Source organism: Rhinopithecus roxellana, chromosome 10 (genome assembly GCF_007565055.1).
Source record: "Rhinopithecus roxellana isolate Shanxi Qingling chromosome 10, ASM756505v1, whole genome shotgun sequence".
NCBI classification, from domain to species: domain Eukaryota; kingdom Metazoa; phylum Chordata; class Mammalia; order Primates; family Cercopithecidae; genus Rhinopithecus; species Rhinopithecus roxellana.
In genome coordinates, this window is record NC_044558.1 from 96,410,633 (window position 1) to 96,427,755 (window position 17,123).

At 44.8% G+C, this 17,123-nt stretch overlaps 1 protein-coding gene across 14 annotated transcripts in view; it reads right to left on the bottom strand.

Annotated features, from left to right (window-relative positions):
* UBE3B (ubiquitin protein ligase E3B) overlaps positions 1-17,123 on the bottom strand; it is a 65,643-nt gene that overhangs the window by 29,531 nt on the left and 18,989 nt on the right. For 13 of the 14 annotated variants that reach the window (XR_004059472.1, XR_004059471.1, XM_030938325.1 and 10 more), the window contains 9 exons: positions 15,900-16,005; positions 15,469-15,589; positions 14,005-14,182; positions 11,607-11,770; positions 9,972-10,139; positions 5,708-5,879; positions 3,734-3,852; positions 2,990-3,104; positions 2,145-2,244 (listed from right to left, as the gene is read on the bottom strand). Coding sequence is in view for 12 of the 14 variants with exons in the window: in XM_030938325.1 (XP_030794185.1) it covers positions 2,145-2,244; positions 2,990-3,104; positions 3,734-3,852; positions 5,708-5,879; positions 9,972-10,139; positions 11,607-11,770; positions 14,005-14,182; positions 15,469-15,589; positions 15,900-16,005 (1,243 nt within the window). In the remaining 2 variants the exon portion in view is untranslated. The remainder of the gene's footprint in view (positions 1-2,144; positions 2,245-2,989; positions 3,105-3,733; positions 3,853-5,707; positions 5,880-9,971; positions 10,140-11,606; positions 11,771-14,004; positions 14,183-15,468; positions 15,590-15,899; positions 16,006-17,123) is intronic. The other variant, XM_030938328.1, reaches the window with a different exon arrangement.

Here is a 17,123-nt window from a genome sequence, read left to right on the forward strand (position 1 = left end):
ACATTGTTTGCACATCACTGCTTGAGAGGAAAGAATAGCAACCATAAGTATTAAAGTCAAGGACAGAACAGTATCAAGACAGCAGTGAGGATGAAATACCTCTGAAAAATGAGATCTAATTTATAAAAATGTGATTTATGCTCTTTTCTAAAAATATGTCTACTTCATTAAAAGAAGAAAAAGAAAACAGAACAGGAGAAAAATAAAGGACATAACCTAGACTCCTAGAAGCCTCTTCTGAGAGGAGCAGAGTGTTGTCACAGCATCAGACATTTCCAGAGCACCTGCCACTCATCAGGGACATGAGCCATGCTTGCCACCCTCATTTCCTGGATGCTCCTGCCACAGCCCAACCCTCCCCAAGTCTCTCTCATCCCCCGGGTGTGCGGCACTCTCCTGGTTTCCCTCCTTGCCTCCTTGTGCTGGCCCTCTGTGGGACGGGTCCTGCAGGGCTCTGCCTCAGTGCCCTGGACTTCTTACTCCGTCTGACTCCCCGACCACCTCGCCCAGACTATGGTGGGAGTCAGGAGATTTGGGTGCTGTCTGACTCCCTGACCACCTCACCCAGTCTATGGGGGCAGTCAGGACATTTGGGTGCTCTCCCCACACAGGCTCCTCCCTCCCGAATGTCAGACCCCCTATCCAATGGTTTCCAGGAGCCACAGACATCTCACATCCTACCTGCTCAATGCTGAACTCACCACCATGTTCCAGTCCTGCTTTTACCTGTGCCTCCACCTCAGGAAACACCCCCCAAGCACCCAAGCCAGACACCTAAGCATCACCTGAATTCTTCCTTTCCTTCCCCTCGGGATGTGAACATTCTCCAAGGCCTCCTTAAAAATATCTTGACTTGGTCATCTTTTGACTCCCAGGGCCCACGCCACCCTAGTGCAGGCCAGCTTGCTTTAACACCCCAGCCTCTAGCCAGCCCTCCACGCTGCAGCCAGGATGACCTTCCTGAAGTATGGCTCTGACCAGGTGCCTCCTAAGCTTCCAGCCCTCTGGTGGCTTTGCATAAAGCCCCTGATCCCAGCCTCAGTTTCTTTTTTTTTCTTTCTTTTTTTTTTTTTTGAGATGGAGTCTCACTCTGTCGCCCAGGCTGGAGTGCAGTGGCCAGATCTCAGCTCACTGCAAGCTCTGCCTCCCGGGTTTACGCCATTCTCCTGCCTCAGCCTCCCGAGTAGCTGGGACTACAGGCGCCCGCCTCGTCGCCCGGCTAGTTTTTTTTTTTTTTTTTTTTTTTTTTTGAGACGGAGTCTTGCTCTGTCGCCCGGGCTGTAGTGGAGTGCAGTGGCCGGATCTCAGCTCACTGCAAGCTCCGCCTCCCGGGTTTAGGCCATTCTCCTGCCTCAGCCTCCAGAGTAGCAGGGACTACAGGCGCCCGCCACCTCGCCCGGCTAGTTTTTTGTATTTTTTTTTAGTAGAGACGGGGTTTCACCGTGTTAGCCAGGATGGTCTCGATCTCCTGACCTCGTGATCCGCCCGCCTCGGCCTCCCAAAGTGCTGGGATTACAGGCTTGAGCCACCGCGCCCGGCCACCCGGCTAGTTTTTTGTATTTTTAAGTAGAGACAGGGTTTCACCGTATTAGCCAGGATGGTCTCGATCTCCTGACCTCGTGATCCGCCCGTCTCGGCCTCCCAAAGTGCTGGGATTACAGGCTTGAGCCACCGCGCCCAGCCTCCAGCCTCAGTTTCTAAGGTCCTCTTGCTCTAGCTCCTACTACCCTCCTCGGCTTCCTCTCTTGACCCCATCCTTTCTATTCTCTCCAGCCACACTGCACATTTGGCTCTCCAACAGCACCTCATCCTCTCTCACTCAGCCTTTCAACCCACTCAGTCTTTCAACGCTGTCCACTTTTGCCTGTGGGACCCTTTCCTGACCCAATCCCCTCCCTCCAGCTGGTCAGGTCCCGCACCTGGGCTGCCACTCCACCAGAATCGCCAGTTCACTCTGTCTTCTCCAGCTGTGTACCCCAGCACTTGGTGTAACCCCACCACAGAGTACCAGCAACCACCGTTTCCTTGTGCTGAATGAATGATTCTACTTAGTCACCTCCAATGGCTATAGCAAGGATGGAAAGGCAGGAACCACGTGAGGGAACAGAAAGGCACATCGGGGCCCAGCTCTGAGTGCAACTCACGTTTTTGTGAGGAATGACATGTGGGATGTACTGCAGGATCAACTGTGCCCGTTTTCTGTCCCTGTCGAGTTCTTGGAAGAGCACGCTAGGTTTGAGATCCCTTGAGAAGAAAGACATGGGTTTGGGAGAATTAAAAGAAGAAATCATCCTCTAGTGCGAGGCTGGGAAGCGACACCATGTGGGCCACATGCAGCCTGCTGCCTGTTTCAAGAGTCTGATGGGAATAGGACCACACTCATTCATACATGTATAGCCTATGGCAGCTTTTGTGCTGCAAGAGCAGAGTTGAGTAGCTACAACAGAGACTATCTGGTCCACAAAGCCTAAAGGCATCTGGCCCTTTACAGAAAAAGTTTGCCAGTCCCTGCTCTAGTGCCACAGCTTCGGCAGTTGCCATAAAGCTTGAGCTCCTTAATAACAATGTGGATATGCACCTATGTTCAGTTGTGATAGGAGGATTTTCCCCACCCCATTACCCTCCAAAAAACCTAAAAGCAGTTTTTACCCTAGTAATTCTGCTAATAAAAACTGCCTTTTACTTCTCATGCTCCGTTGCTCAGCTCAGCTAAAAGACCTCTTCCTAGTTTGGATGAGAAATGTATGCTAAATATAATCTGGCTCTGTCGCCATTAACTAACTCTAATCATATTTGGTGTAAACATCTCTTAACAGAAGTGTCCTGACAGGTGCTTCATAGGGACAACAGCTCTCTTTACACAAATGAACAGACAAAATGAAGCAGAGGGAAAAAGTCCTCTCTGCCCTAGAACAAGAGTGCTGAGTGCTCGGGCAGTGTGCCGGAGCAGGCTGGCTTCCATGGAGCCCTCCTCACCCCTGGAGCTCACTTTCGCAGCCAGTGGTCCTCGGGGGCGAAGCGCCGCCGGCAGTCCCGCTCATACAGCACCATCAGCCACCCGTGGACAGACTGGAACAGCTCCAAGGTCTCGCCCTTGGCGTTCTCTGTGGGACAAACAAACAGGAAAGTCAGAGGAGGAGTCAGAGCCAGAGAGCAGGGGGAGGATAGCTCTTGTCTTCTGCAGTTGTCATTAAGTCCTTGATCTCCCTCGCTCCGAATTATATGTGGACCCGAAGGAATTAAAAGGCACCCTGGGTACGTGCTAAGTGTCTGCAGGGCCTGAGTGCCTCTTAGACAAAATCACTCATGCTGCCTCCCACAAGTGTGTCATCTGAAGGGCCTTTTTAATCTAAGGAGCTTTGTCCTGAACAATTGGAGACACTTTGGGAGGTGGACTCTCATCTCAAGTGTGCACTGGCACATGTTTTATCTTCATGGAAATCAAATGGAAGAATCAACAGGAGATTCAGGGCAAAATTAATCATCATTAATAATCCTTGACACATACATGCAAATCCTGAAGGGAGCCTGGGAGAGCAAGACTTATATAACCACACCACTATCTTAAGAGGTCACAGATAGGGAAGAAAGAAAATTTCCAATTATGGGAATATAAGTGCACCTTTTATTAACTTGGATAGACAGTAAAGCTAAGAATCAGTTGATGCTATAGACTCTTTGGCCTCCCTGGGTGCAGCATCAACCAAACAACAGCAGACACCTTTTATCTTACCTACGATTCCATCCCAGATCATCTTAAACACAAAGGAATTCAGAAAAGAGGAGATGGTGACCAGCTCTTCCAGTTTGAATGAAATCTGTTCTTCATAAACTTCAATGTCATCAAGGATTCTAAATCAGAGAGAAAATTACCCAGAATTCCACACTGAAAAAAGGCGAAGAGAAAAAAATCTGTACTGCTTAATAAACAAAATAAACAAGGTTGAGAAATAAGCTTTATCTTGTACAGATACTTACTGTAAAATCTACAGATAAAACGATATGATGTCATCGGGGGAAAGGGGAGGGAGAGCCTTAGGACAAATACCTAATGCATGTGGAGCTTTAAACCTAGATGACGGGGTGATAGGTGCAGCAAACCACCACAGCACATGTATACCTGTGTAACAAACCTGCACTTTCAGCACATGTATCCCAGAACTTAAAGTAAAATAAAAGAAAAAGAAAAAGAAAAAAAATGATATGATGTCTAGGATTTGCTTCAAAATAATGTGGGAGAGAAGAGCAGGTGGGCATTTGGATGAAGCAAAACTGGCTGCGAGTTGGTACTGCTAAAGCTGATAATGGGCACAGGAGAGTTCATTATATCATCCTTTCTACTTTCTATTAATTTGAAATCGACCATAGTAAAAAGTTTAAAAATACAACTAAGAAAAAATCTGTACTCTATATTTTTCTTATTCACAAAAATCTGACTGTGACACTTTCTTAATTCACACCTCAATTCACGCCTTCCTCATTCACGTCTGCATATCAAGGAACGTTGACCGAGAGTTGATGCTTACTGAGGAAAGCTGTAGAATCTTATTCAATATCTAAGACACATACTACTGATACTTAGTAGGCATTTAGTAAGCATTTGTGAGTAAATGAATGTTTGAAAGAACATATGAAGACGAGCCGTTTAAGACAGCTCTATCTGAACATTTCCTAACACTGCTCCATACACTAGAATAAGATTCACTCTTGGCTTACCCCTTACCCAGTGATTAAGGATGTCTTCACCAGCAGCTAGACCCCTGCTCTTGCCTCCAACTGCTCAGTGAGTTCCTCCATGATCCTCACCTAATCTGCCACCTACATGTCCCTGATCCTCTCCTGCTAATGTCTTCCAGCCTGAACATAACTGCCTGAGGTACATTCTACCTTATAATTCTTCACCAACCTTTTGGGAAAAGGTGGAATGAAAAGAATACCAAACACACAAGGAGACGCATAAGCTTAAAAACCAAAGGAACTAAATGGGACTAATGTTTGTTAATTTCCCACTCTGTGCCAGGCACTGCACTAAGTATTTGATGCTCTTTTTTTTCACTTACCCTCTATTGAACCAGTAATATTCTCTCCATTCTAATAAGGAAATGGAGACTCAAAGAGGTTAAGAAACTTGCTCAAGGTTGGCTTGATAATAATAAGAGCCAACAAGTATTGAACTCATCCTATGTGCAAGGGACTGTGATAAGCACTTTCCAATAATTATCTCTTTTAATCCCTACCATGTGCCTAAAAGGTACATGCTATTGTTATTCCCATTTACAGATGAGTCAACTGAGTCTCAGAGACATTGCATCCTTGATCCCTTGCCCAGGGTGTCCTGAGATCTGCTCAGCAAGGATCTGCACCCTGGCTCTTTGACTTTGGAATTTTTCAGGAATCTAGCTAGCACAGTGAATAAATGGCTGAGCCATGATCTAAACCCATCTCCAGGAGACCCCAAGCCACAGTCAGTAGTACCGATCAGCTTCCTTGAAAAGATGGGAACTTTTAACTCCCAGGGACCCACCCTAACAACTGCTGAACTTTTACTGCATGCTGCTCACTTGGTAAATGGCCAGTTCTTACAATGCCCTGCCACACAGGTCCAAATGTTTGCAGTAATCACATTAGCAATGACTTCCTTACTGACACTGTATTTTGGTCTCTCCATATTCTAGGAAAAAATTCAGTACCACAGCAGTCAACCTACGTGATGAGGTGCCGCGAACAGTCACAGAACAGCATCAGCATGGCCAAGAGTTGCTTGGACTCTTCAGTGTCGTTGTTCAGGCATTCCAAAAAGAGCTTTAACCCTCCGTGGGGCCCGAGCTCACAGATAAATGCCCACAGTTTGGGCAGCAGGTCATCAAGGTAAGTGAGACCTGGAAAAAAGACAGAGAAACCTAAGCTTCAGGTGGAGACTCCACCTGGTCTGTTATTTCTCCTATCCAGTGGGAAAACAAAACACTTAAACCTATTTATGAGCATTTAATGCACGTGAGAAGAAGGTGGGATTGTGGAGAAAAGCATTATCACCATGAGAATAACAATAAGAGCCAATAGTTAGTGGGTGCTGACTACGTGCCAGGCACCATTCTAAGCACTCTGTATGTATTGTTTGCTTTCCACTTTCTGAGGCCCAGCGTTATCCCCATCTTATACAGGAGGAAACTGAAGCACAGAGAGGTTAAATAATTGGCCCCAAATCACACAGCCTATATGTCAGAGCCAAGAATAGAACTCAGGTCTGACTTAGCATTATGCTTTAAATCAGGGATCAGCAATTTGTTTCAGGAAACAGCCAAAGAGTAAATATTTTTAGGCACTGTGGGCCACAAGGTCTCTGCTGTTAAATTAAATCTAGCCAAGTTTGAGCAAAAAACAATTCATCCATCAGGCAGCCCTCAGAACCAGAAGACGTTCAGACAGCTCCAGTCCGCATTCTGGGCAGGCAACATTTAGGGGCAAAACTGAAGTGAGGTACAGAGACAATTTGATTGGTTACACCTCGGCTTTGCCTTATTTGAATGTGGTCTGATCAGATGGCCACCTGTGATTGACTGAAGCTAGGCTGCTGTGATTGGCAGCTATTTGTTACAAAAATACTGAATACTCCTAAGTTAGACTTCTAGTCAGTTTACACACTAAGTTAGGCTGCAGTTCCTTATCTAAGGACTCCAAATATGGAAGCATCCTCAGGCCAAATTTAGTCTAACACTGTTAAAACTACTCAGTGCTACCAATACAGCACAAAAGCGGCCACAGACAATGTGTAAAGAAACACATTTGGCAGCCCGGTGCGGTGGCTCACGCCTGTAATCCCAGCACTTTGGGAGGCCAAGGTGAGTGGATCACCTGAGGTCAGGAGTTTGAGACCAACCTGGCTAACATGGTGAAACCCTGTCTCTCCTAAAAAATACAAAAATCAGCTGGGCATGGTGGCCAGCACCTGTAATCCCAGCTACTCAAGAGGCTGAGGCAGGAGAATTGCTTGAACCTGGGAGGCAGAGGTTGCAGTGAGCCGAGATCACGCCATTGCACTCTAGCCTGGGTGACAAGAGTGAAACTCCGTCTCCAAAAAAAAAAAAAAAAGACAGAAAGAAACATTTGGCTCTGTTCTAGTAAAAATTCATTGACAAAAACAAGTAGTGGGCTGGATTTGGCCCCCCCACAGTAGTCTGCTGACCCCTGCCTTAAACCATCTTGCAGGCTCACCACCTTTGGCAAAGCTTCCCCCCATCTACCTCTATTATTCTACTTATGTTACAAGTGGAAATGCAGTCAATGACTGTGGTAGGATGCTCTGAAATTACAAAAATGGAACCGTGAGGAAGCAAAAGGGGACACAGAGGACATTCTAAGTTTGTTTCCTCATGGCTACAAGGCATCAGACACACAGGCCACATCACTGATATAGTTTACATCTAATAACGCAGCTATTGACTTAGAACGGCTGGATCTGAAATGCCATGTATCACTGAATATACAGTAAGGTGTGTTTCTCAGAAAAGCACAGTCACCTTGTATTTGAGCCCTTATACCTTTCATCTTATAGGGTACTCTCTGAATTATTTAGTTTTCAATACAGAACTGTTTGGGGAAAGTATATTAGCCAGCAGTGGGATTTGGGGGAACTCTACCAGTGCTACTGAAGGATGCTTAGAGGGTGAACTGAAGGAATTCTAAAGGAGGCCAAGAATTGTACCAATTTAGTGATTATGCCTAGAGCTTAGACCTCACATTTTCAAGGGTACGAGGATGTGGTTATAAAGAAGCCTTTAGAAGCAAGACTTTCTTGATCTGTTGATGATTACATAGATGCCCCACTCATAACTAGTCTTTCAACTGTCCATGTTATATCAAACATACCCAAGAATGTGGAAATCTCACAATTCAAAAACAGGTTAAAATAGAAACAGAGGAAACAGTTACACTGTGGAGATCACAACTATACTCCTATAGGATAAAAGAAGAAAAGCAAGTGTCCTCGAGTTCTGTATAAAGGACTCACGTAGTGCAGACTAGAATACTCATAGCATCACACACTGATTCAACAAGGGCTGCATATCAAGCCATTTAGACAGAGATGGAGACAGTGGCCCTGGCAGAGCAATGGCAGACAGACCAGCAGTGGCGCCAGTGCTGTCAGATGCGTGTGAGGAGCACAGACACTTCCTAAGTTGTCAGCAGAAAAACAACAGTATTTTAAAAACAAGTGTTATTTTCTATAATCTTAGTTGCTAAATAGACTGAATATCAAACATACACTTTAGTTTATCTTCATCCTTAAAGTGTATATTTTCAAGTTGACTAAAAAACCTGTATTTGGATTCTCTCACTTGGGAAAGAGCTTCAATGTGAGCTCATTTAAAAAGCTGGACACAAACCATAACCCCAAACTCCTCTCACTCAAGATGCTGCCCAAACCCTCAGGTGCTGGGGTGCCCCAGGTATGGTCTTGCCCCTTCTCTGCTCCCTCTGCTCATCTTTGGGAAACCTGCCCTAGGCTGAAAGCCCATGGCATTACACTCCATCTCTCAGCTGATGCTCCCAGAGTGTCACCTCTGCCAGCATGCCTGGCAGGCCCCTTTCCCTCGTCACAGCCACAACACAACAGACTCCCCACAGGCCCTACCCCCTGGTCTTCCCCAGCTCAGCAAATAGTGCTACTATCCACACAGGTGGTTGGGCCAACAACCTGGTATCTTCTTTAAACCCCTTGGTCCTCACGCTCCCAAATCCAAGCTACCAGTAAGATCCCTATCTTCTACCTCTAAAACAAATCTAAATCCTCCTGTCTTAATCTCCATTGCTACTACACTAGGCCAATGGCTTTCAATCAGGAATGACTTTGCTTCCCAGGAGGCATCTGGCTGAATGCCAAATGTGAAGATATGTTTGGCTGTCACAGCTGGTTGGGAAGGTGCCACTGGCATCTATGAGTAGGGACCAGGGCTGCTAAACATCCCAAAACACAAAAGACAGCCCCTCACGACAAAGAATGGTCCAGCCCAAGATGTCCGTAATGCTGAGGCTGAGAAATCCTGCTGCAGCCCAAGCCAACATCGTCTCTCAGCATTTTCATTTTCACAGTGCCCATTGTTATATGAGACCTACTTTTTACTTGCTTATTTTTGGTCTCCCCACTACTTGAATACAATCCCCTTGAGAACGAAGAACTTGGCTGTCTCGTTCACCTCTGTATCCTCAGTGCCTGGCACACAGGGGCGCTCAATAAATATTTGAAGAATGGATAAGTGTGAAAGAGAAGCAGTGATTTATGATGCTAAAAAATGTAAAATGCAGCAGAGAAGTTCTTAATCCTTCATGTAACAAAAGGCTTTCACAGTTTACAAAGGCCTTTTGTACTTGTAAGACCAATTCATAACAACTGTGCTGCAACCTAAAAGCCCGTGTTGCCCAGTTCTGTGCTCAGAGGGGACTCTCCTCCATGTTAAGCTAAAAAGGCAAATGCTGGGCATATCCACGTGATGAGATACTATGCAGCCAATAAAGATAAGGTTTTCAAAGAATTTGTGACATGGTAAAATGATTACTGGAAAGGAAAGGATATCGCCATATATTTCAATTTAAATATATTTATTTTATATGTGCAGTACACTCAGGCACAGTTGATTGTTTTTGGATTATGGAATTAAAAGTAGTTTTTTTTTTTTTTTACAACTGTATCCTTTTTGTTTTTTTACTCAGAAAACATAAAAACTTTTTAAAAGTAAATTGTACTTCATAATTAAAATAAGAGTCACAAAACAGGAATGAGATGGAAGTGCTTATGACTGAGGTTAGCATGAGCAATTTAACTGAGGTGGATCAATTTCTAAGAGGAACAGCTCAAAAAACACCTCCTTCAGAATCTATTTTCTGAGTCAAAAAAGCCAGAAAAAAACATCAACTTTTGCTAAGACGAACTGCCAAATGTGAGAGGTGTAGAATATGCCTTGGGGACTGCGAACCTGTGAGTATCTGCAGCCGGATCTGTGTGAGAGTTGTCAGCGAGGTCTGGTAGAGGACACAGATGTTGCAAACCTTTTGGACTTCTGCAGAGTCGACCCGTTTACCCCCAACAGGCCTGAGAATATTCCGGACTGATGCCGATTTTTGAAAAGCACGCTTTAGGAGACCTGGCATGCAGAAAAGAAGACATGTGAGCAGCAGCTCAGCCAGCTGCCAAATCCCACCCTGGAAAAGGAAGAGCATTTCAATAAAGCTCTAAACACACCGCCAGGCCAGACAGTGGGGCAACTCACTCAATTTAAGGCATTTCTTTGGGATAAATTAGAAAAACATTAACAACAGGTTTTTAGGTGTAATCCAAAGATCTCTTCTGAATATCCAAAAATTTCTCAGAATAAGCTAGGCATATTCAGATCTTACATAGGATTCTTACACTGGAAATCACCAAATTTCAAAACCCACAATGGTAAAAATTCAGAGGACTATATTAGGGGAAGAGGGGCCCTGGCTACATCTCTATTTTCTGTGCCTTTAGAGGGAAGTAAGGCATGACCACCTCTAGTTCTGACACCTGGTTTTGAATGATATTCTACCTTTGTTTTCAATCTTCCCATTGATATCCTGCTGGAGTTACATTTGCTGAGTTCATGCTTACTGCTAGCTATGAGACAGAGTTTTGCAACACACTGAGGAGCAGAAGAACAGACACCCTGAACCTGAAAACCCACCACAGGCAGGTAACTCTGTCAAATTATGCGTTAGTGGCCTTTCCATAACTTTTTATGAGTGTGCAACAAGAACCTTCCCATGGAACCCATTACTGACCCTGCGACAGGAAAGCCACTGAAGTGCTAGCCCCGCCTGTGGTTCAGTGAGTGGCTCCTTTATAAGGAGTCCCACATGGGAGATTAATTTTCTTAAGAACTCAGAAAAGCTCTACTTCTAAGAAATTAGAAGAAAGCATCCACAGATCCCTTTTCATATTGGTTTCTGAAACATTTCATGTTCGTTCACCACCAAACTGAAGTTCACAGGTAGCCACAGTGGCCCTAATGGAACATGTGTGTGTGGATATGCTTTTATGACCCAATCTTGATTGTGTTCACCTATTTCTATTTCCCCAATCCTTGTTTTCTATTCCTATGTATTTTTTGTTTTGCTATATATGAACTTAGTGACTTAACAAGCCTCAAAATTGTTGTGGAACAAGCTAGAAGCCAGGTGTGATGGCTCATGTATGTCATCCCAGCACTTTGGGAGGCTGAGGTGGGCAGATTGCTTGAGGTCAGGAATTGGAAACAAACCTGGGCAACAAGGTAAGGCCCCCATCTCTACAAAAGAAAAAAAAAAAAAATTAGCCAGGCATGGCAGTACACGCCTTTAGTCCCAGCTATTATACTTGGGAGGCTGATGTGGGAGGATCACCTGAGCCTAGGAGTTAGATGCTGTAGTGAGCTATGATTGTGCCACTGCACTGCAGCCTGGGTGATACAGTGAGACTCTGTCTCTAACAACAACAACAAAAACAAAGTTAGAACATCCCACAAACACAGTGGAACATCCACACAGGAAGAAACAGGAGCTACACTTTAGCCAAGCGGAGCGACAGGGTCGGGCCTGCTCCCACCACTCACTCTTCACTGGGAGCACATTCTGGGGGGATGCTGGCTGCACGTGGGCTGGCTCCTGGCTCTCTAGCAGCTTCTTACTCAGGATGTCACAGAAGAAGATCCGGATCAGAGGCACCCCCCACAGGAACTGCAGCTGTTTGGTGATCAAGTGCATTGACTCATTAAGGCTAGGAGAGAGCAGAGGAGACCTGGTCTGTCAGTTCCACCTGATGCAGGGCATTTCATTTCAGGTTCCACCTGATGCAGGGCCAGCCCACACAGCTCCTAACAGCTTTCCTCTGGGAGCTGGAGCTAGGACCTGGCACTCAACATGGCAAAGAAGATTACAAAAATAAAAAGTGAAACTAACAAATCATTGCTGAGGGTCTGGTATGTCAAGGGCATTGACTCTTCGTCTTGTCTGCTTTCCCCAGGTCCCCAGGCTCCATGAGTCACACTCTTCTTGAAGACACTTGCTACCACCCAGGTGACAAAAACAATCTTGTACTCACTGCACGGCCTCCCTCCTCACAGCTGGCCTGCAGGTGGTGGGGGGCCAAATCGAGATGACTTAGCAGCCTCCTCAGTGTTTCCTTGCCTTCCAGGGGCTCCCTGCCTGACTCCACACTGCACTCAGCATCCCTCAAATTCCTGGAATCTGCTGTCACCTTCCTGCTCAAGAAGATGAGGTGACACCCCTCCCTACTGGTTCCCACATTGATCATCATATTGTTTTTTTGTTTTTTTTTTTTTTTTTTTTTCTGAGACGGAGTCTCGCTCTGTCGCCCAGGCTGGAGTGCAGTGGCCGGATCTCAGCTCACTGCAAGCTCCGCCTCCCAGGTTCACACCATTCTCCTGCCTCAGCCTCCCAAGTAGCTGGGACTATAGGTGCCTGCCACCTCGCCCGGCTAATTTTTTGTATTTTTTTTAGTAGAGACGGGGTTTCACCGTGTTAGCCAGGATGGTCTCGATCTCCTGACCTCGTGATCCGCCCGTCTCGGCCTCCCAAAGTGCTAGGATTACAGGCTTGAGCCACCGCGCCCGGCCGATCATCATATTGTTAATAGCCACCAACCCTGAGCACGGCCAGGCCTGCTGGTAGGTGATTTACATGCATTATCTCATTCAATCCTTCTAGAAAGCCCTATCAAAGGGACGGTGAAAATTATCCCCAGGTTTCAGATGAGGAAAGCGAGGCAAAGCAAGTCGTCCAAGTCCCTCCAAGAAGAGGAAGTGGAGCAGAAAGCAGGCTGCCTGCGAAGGTGCTGCTCTGCTTCGCTTACCTCCCACAGCCTCCTGACTCTCAGCACCTCCACCCCGTCCTCTTCAGGCTGGGGTGTCACGCTGCGGCAGGCTGTTCCCTAGCAATGAGTCTTTTTTAACTAGATAGGACCCAGGGATGTCACTCAGTTACAAAAAAGAGCAAATTTGGGGATTTCCTCCCCTGGCCTTTAGTTTTCTGCTGCCAGGCACCCCATGCCTTGAGCAGATACGTGAACAAGAAAACAGGTGGGCAGCAGAGCTGGTTTCTCTCCAGAAACCACTTTATCTCAGCTCAGGTAGATGTTTCAAATTCGTGAAGCTGCGCCTTACTTGATCTCCCTTCTTCTAGTCTAGTGTTTCTCGTGTTTTTAAGTTCATAATTAAACTTTTAAAAATTTATGGCCGGGCGCGGTGGCTCAAGCCTGTAATCCCAGCACTTTGGGAGGCCGAGACGGGCGGATCACGAGGTCAGGAGATCGAGACCATCCTGGCTAACATGGTGAAACCCCGTCTCTACTAAAAAAAAAATACAAAAAACTAGCCGGGCGAGGTGGCGGGCGCCTGTAGTCCCAGCTACTTGGGAGGCTGAGTCTGGAGAATGGCGTAAACCCGGGAGGCAGAACTTGCAGTGAGCTGAGATCCGGCCACTGCACTCCAGCCCAGGCGACAGAGCGAGACTCCGTCTCAAAAAAAAAAAAAAAAAAAAAAAAAAAAAAAAAAAAAAATTTATATTCCACCTCTTGAAAAGGATTTTGGGTGATGTCTATTCCCTTTGAATCATTTGTCTTGTTTTAGCACCTCCAAAACATGGCAGTCTAGTCAATCAATAAAAGTGACAGTGAAGAAGAAAAAACATCGATAAGGTCCATAACTGAATGGAAGGAACAAAACACAAAATAGTATGATTTCAATTTTGTAAAAGACGATCAGTATTTCTAGATAGGAAAACTGACAAGATGTCCACTCAAGTTATCTTTGGTTTACAGGATAATGGTCTGGTTTTTATCCTCTTTTGTTCTTATTCACAGTTTATTAATATATAATGAATACGTATTATTTTTGTAATAAGAAACAAAACACCACAAGCTGGAAGAAACAAAGAAAGAAGAAGATGGTGGGAGAGAGGCAGGAAAGACAGTGATTTGCATCTGGGACTCACCCATAATCCACAGATTGGGAGAACCAGCCAAGGACAGGATGCCAGTGGGTCAGGTTAGACTTCTTCTGGGACACGTACTTCTGACAGTAGCACAGCATCTGGGTGAGCAAACTCACGAACCCATCTGTCTCCTCCTCTAACACTTTGGGGCTGAGGGAGCCCAAGTGTAGGAGGTTGCCTAGAGAGAGAGAAGGCTGAGTGTGATGGGCCCAAACACTTTGGTGCCTCCCGGCCCTGCTTCCTGTCTGTGGCTCAGGCGGCCACATCCCATGTGCAGGAAGACATTTCCACATAAGGGGCACCTGTCAGTGCTGGAGGCTGCTATGTGGTGCAAAGGTAAGAAACAAGCCGAGCTGACTTCAAATCCTGGTTTTGCCACAGACAAGGTGCGCCGTGGCTGTCAACCCATGTCTCAAACTTGTTTCTTCATTTGTAAGATGGGAATGATGATCCCTACTGTCCATATGAGGATGAAGTAGCAGGTAAAATGTCAGGCACACAGAGGTAAATGATATTTAGTTAGTATTACATTTTAATATTATATTAATGCTTAAAAATCAAGGGTCAACATAAGAAATGACCTTTGAAGAATATCTGAATGTCCTGGGAAGTCGCTGTTATTCAACATTCACCAGTTAGTCAACATCACTCAAGTGAACACTCGCCACCATAAACTCCTCATGAAATTTGGCCCCAGGGAAGTTTTTCTCTCAAGTCTGTAATCCCACAGGCTGAGGCGTGTGGATTGCTCAAGCCCAGGAGTTTGAGACTAGTCTGGGCAACGTGGTGAAAAACCCTGTCTCCACTAAAAATACAAAAATTAGTCGGTCATGGTAGTGTGCGCTTGTAGTCCCAGCTACTCAGGAGGCTGAGGTGGGACATCACCTAAGCCTGGGAAGTCTAGGATGCAGTGAGCCATGACTGTGCCACTGCACTCCAGCCTGCGTGACAGAGTGAGACCCTGTCTTCAAACAAAACAAAACAAAACAAAAAACAGCTTTTCCTATCTAAAATAAATTTAGGCAAGGAGAATTTTGTGCCTCTGCCTCAAATGCTTCTATTAACAAATCCTTTCTTCCATCTACAATGAAAACACTATAAAACAGGTAATGCAGGCGTTGCTCTGATATAAGCCCCACCTAACTACTCCCTCCCTTCTCCCTTGAGATGAGAATTATCCAGGCAATTCACCGCATTTCCACTTTTTCCTTGACTGCCAGGAAGCTAAAGGCTGACATCTAATGTTCATTAATAGTCACTTAACTAGTTTACCAGGCCAGTATATTTTCCATGTGATTTTAATTTACATGTCTATTTTAACTATCTATCTAAATATGTGTTTTTTATTGTAAGCACTTCCAACTGTTACAAAAAACAACCAAATCTCTAGAATAGTGACAGGCAAAACACTTGGGCTTTCCCTGATGGCCAGGATACAGTCAAGTTCCAGCCACGGATACTCACTCATTAGACAAAGCGTATGGCATCCTTCTAAACTTTCACATACATCACGGCATCGATCTTCGTCTCTTAAAAACATGATGAATTTACGAAGCATGTCATGGGATTCTAAAACAGTGAGGCGCTGCAAACAACGGCAGACCGTTAAATCAGAAACTGCCAGGAACAGTTTCCTGTAGAGAGTGAACCTGATCACTTGCAGATCACCCCTGGTTATGCAGGATGTGCTAGTAAACACCAAGAAGAAAATGGACAGATGAGAACCCACTTCTTTGGGCTACTAACACAAGTGTGTCTGTCATGGCCACTGGTCCCAAAGAACAATTAAAGGGAGGTGTGGAAATAAGCAGAGAAGCCATTTTACTTTCTGATGTCTAAGAAGAAAAGCAAAAACACAATTGGGTTTTCGCGGGGAACTCACAGAGCCTGCTTACCTCAGGGGTCACTGTGCTGAGATGAGTCACCAGAGCAGGCACAGACATGATGTGGATGAGGAATGGCCGAATCAGATTGTCTGAGAACTGTGCAGCAATCACAGGGCTAGACACAGACAGATCCGCTCATTCAGACAGGGTCTCCGTGTGCATCCAGAACAAAAGCACAACCCCACCAACGTGCTCAAATACCTAGAAATTATTCTGCATGGGATTTCTGAGAAAACTGAAGGCTGAAACTGGGGACACACACTAGGGAAATGGGCAAGTCAGTGATGGTACAGTTGCTGATGCCAGACTGTGCAGCTATGAAAAACCAGTTTTGAAATTTTACTGACATGAGAGAATGCTCATGCTATAATCAACTTTAAAAAAAGGTAGGATGAAAAACTACATACATGGAAGAGGAAGGAGTCTATGATGGGGAGGGAGGGAAAAAAGGGGGTTTTGAGTGCTGGTATAATCGATTTCTCTATTGGGTGGTGCTTACCCAGGTGTGTTCACTCTGTGACAACTCACTAATAACTCATACTTCAGTTAAGCAGTGTATTTAAAAGTATATATGCACTATAGACACACAATATATACATACATAGTATATAGTATATATACTATATATAAGCATATATAATGTTTTGAAATATAAACACAAATATAGATACATTTTTAAAAGATTGAGGTGACAGATAAAGTCAACAATGTATCTCTGGTTGTAGAATCATGAGAAATTTTTTTCTTTTTTATGTTTTTCTGCTTTATCTAGGTTTTCTATAATAAGTATGTATTGCTTCCATAATCAAAAAAAGATAAATACTATTAAATAATGATCCCTATCCCACACCATACATAAAAAATAATGAAATGAGCCACAGACCTAAATGCCAGCTTCATAACTAAAACTATAAAATTCTTAGAAGAAAACACAGCTTTGAGATTTCAAGTTAGGCAACGATTTCTGAGACATCACACTAAAAGCACAAGTGTCAAAAGAAAAAAAATAGGTAAGTTGTGCTTCTTCAAAGTTTAAAACTTTTGTGATTCAAAAGACACTATCAAAAAAGTGAAAAGACAATCCATTGAATGGAAGGAAACAGCTGCAGATCACTTTTCTGAAAAGGACTTGTATCTAGAGCACATAAAGAACTCACAACTCTCATAAAAGATGAAACATCCAATTAAAAAGTGGACGAAGGATCTAAACATACATTTCTCCAAGGAAGATAG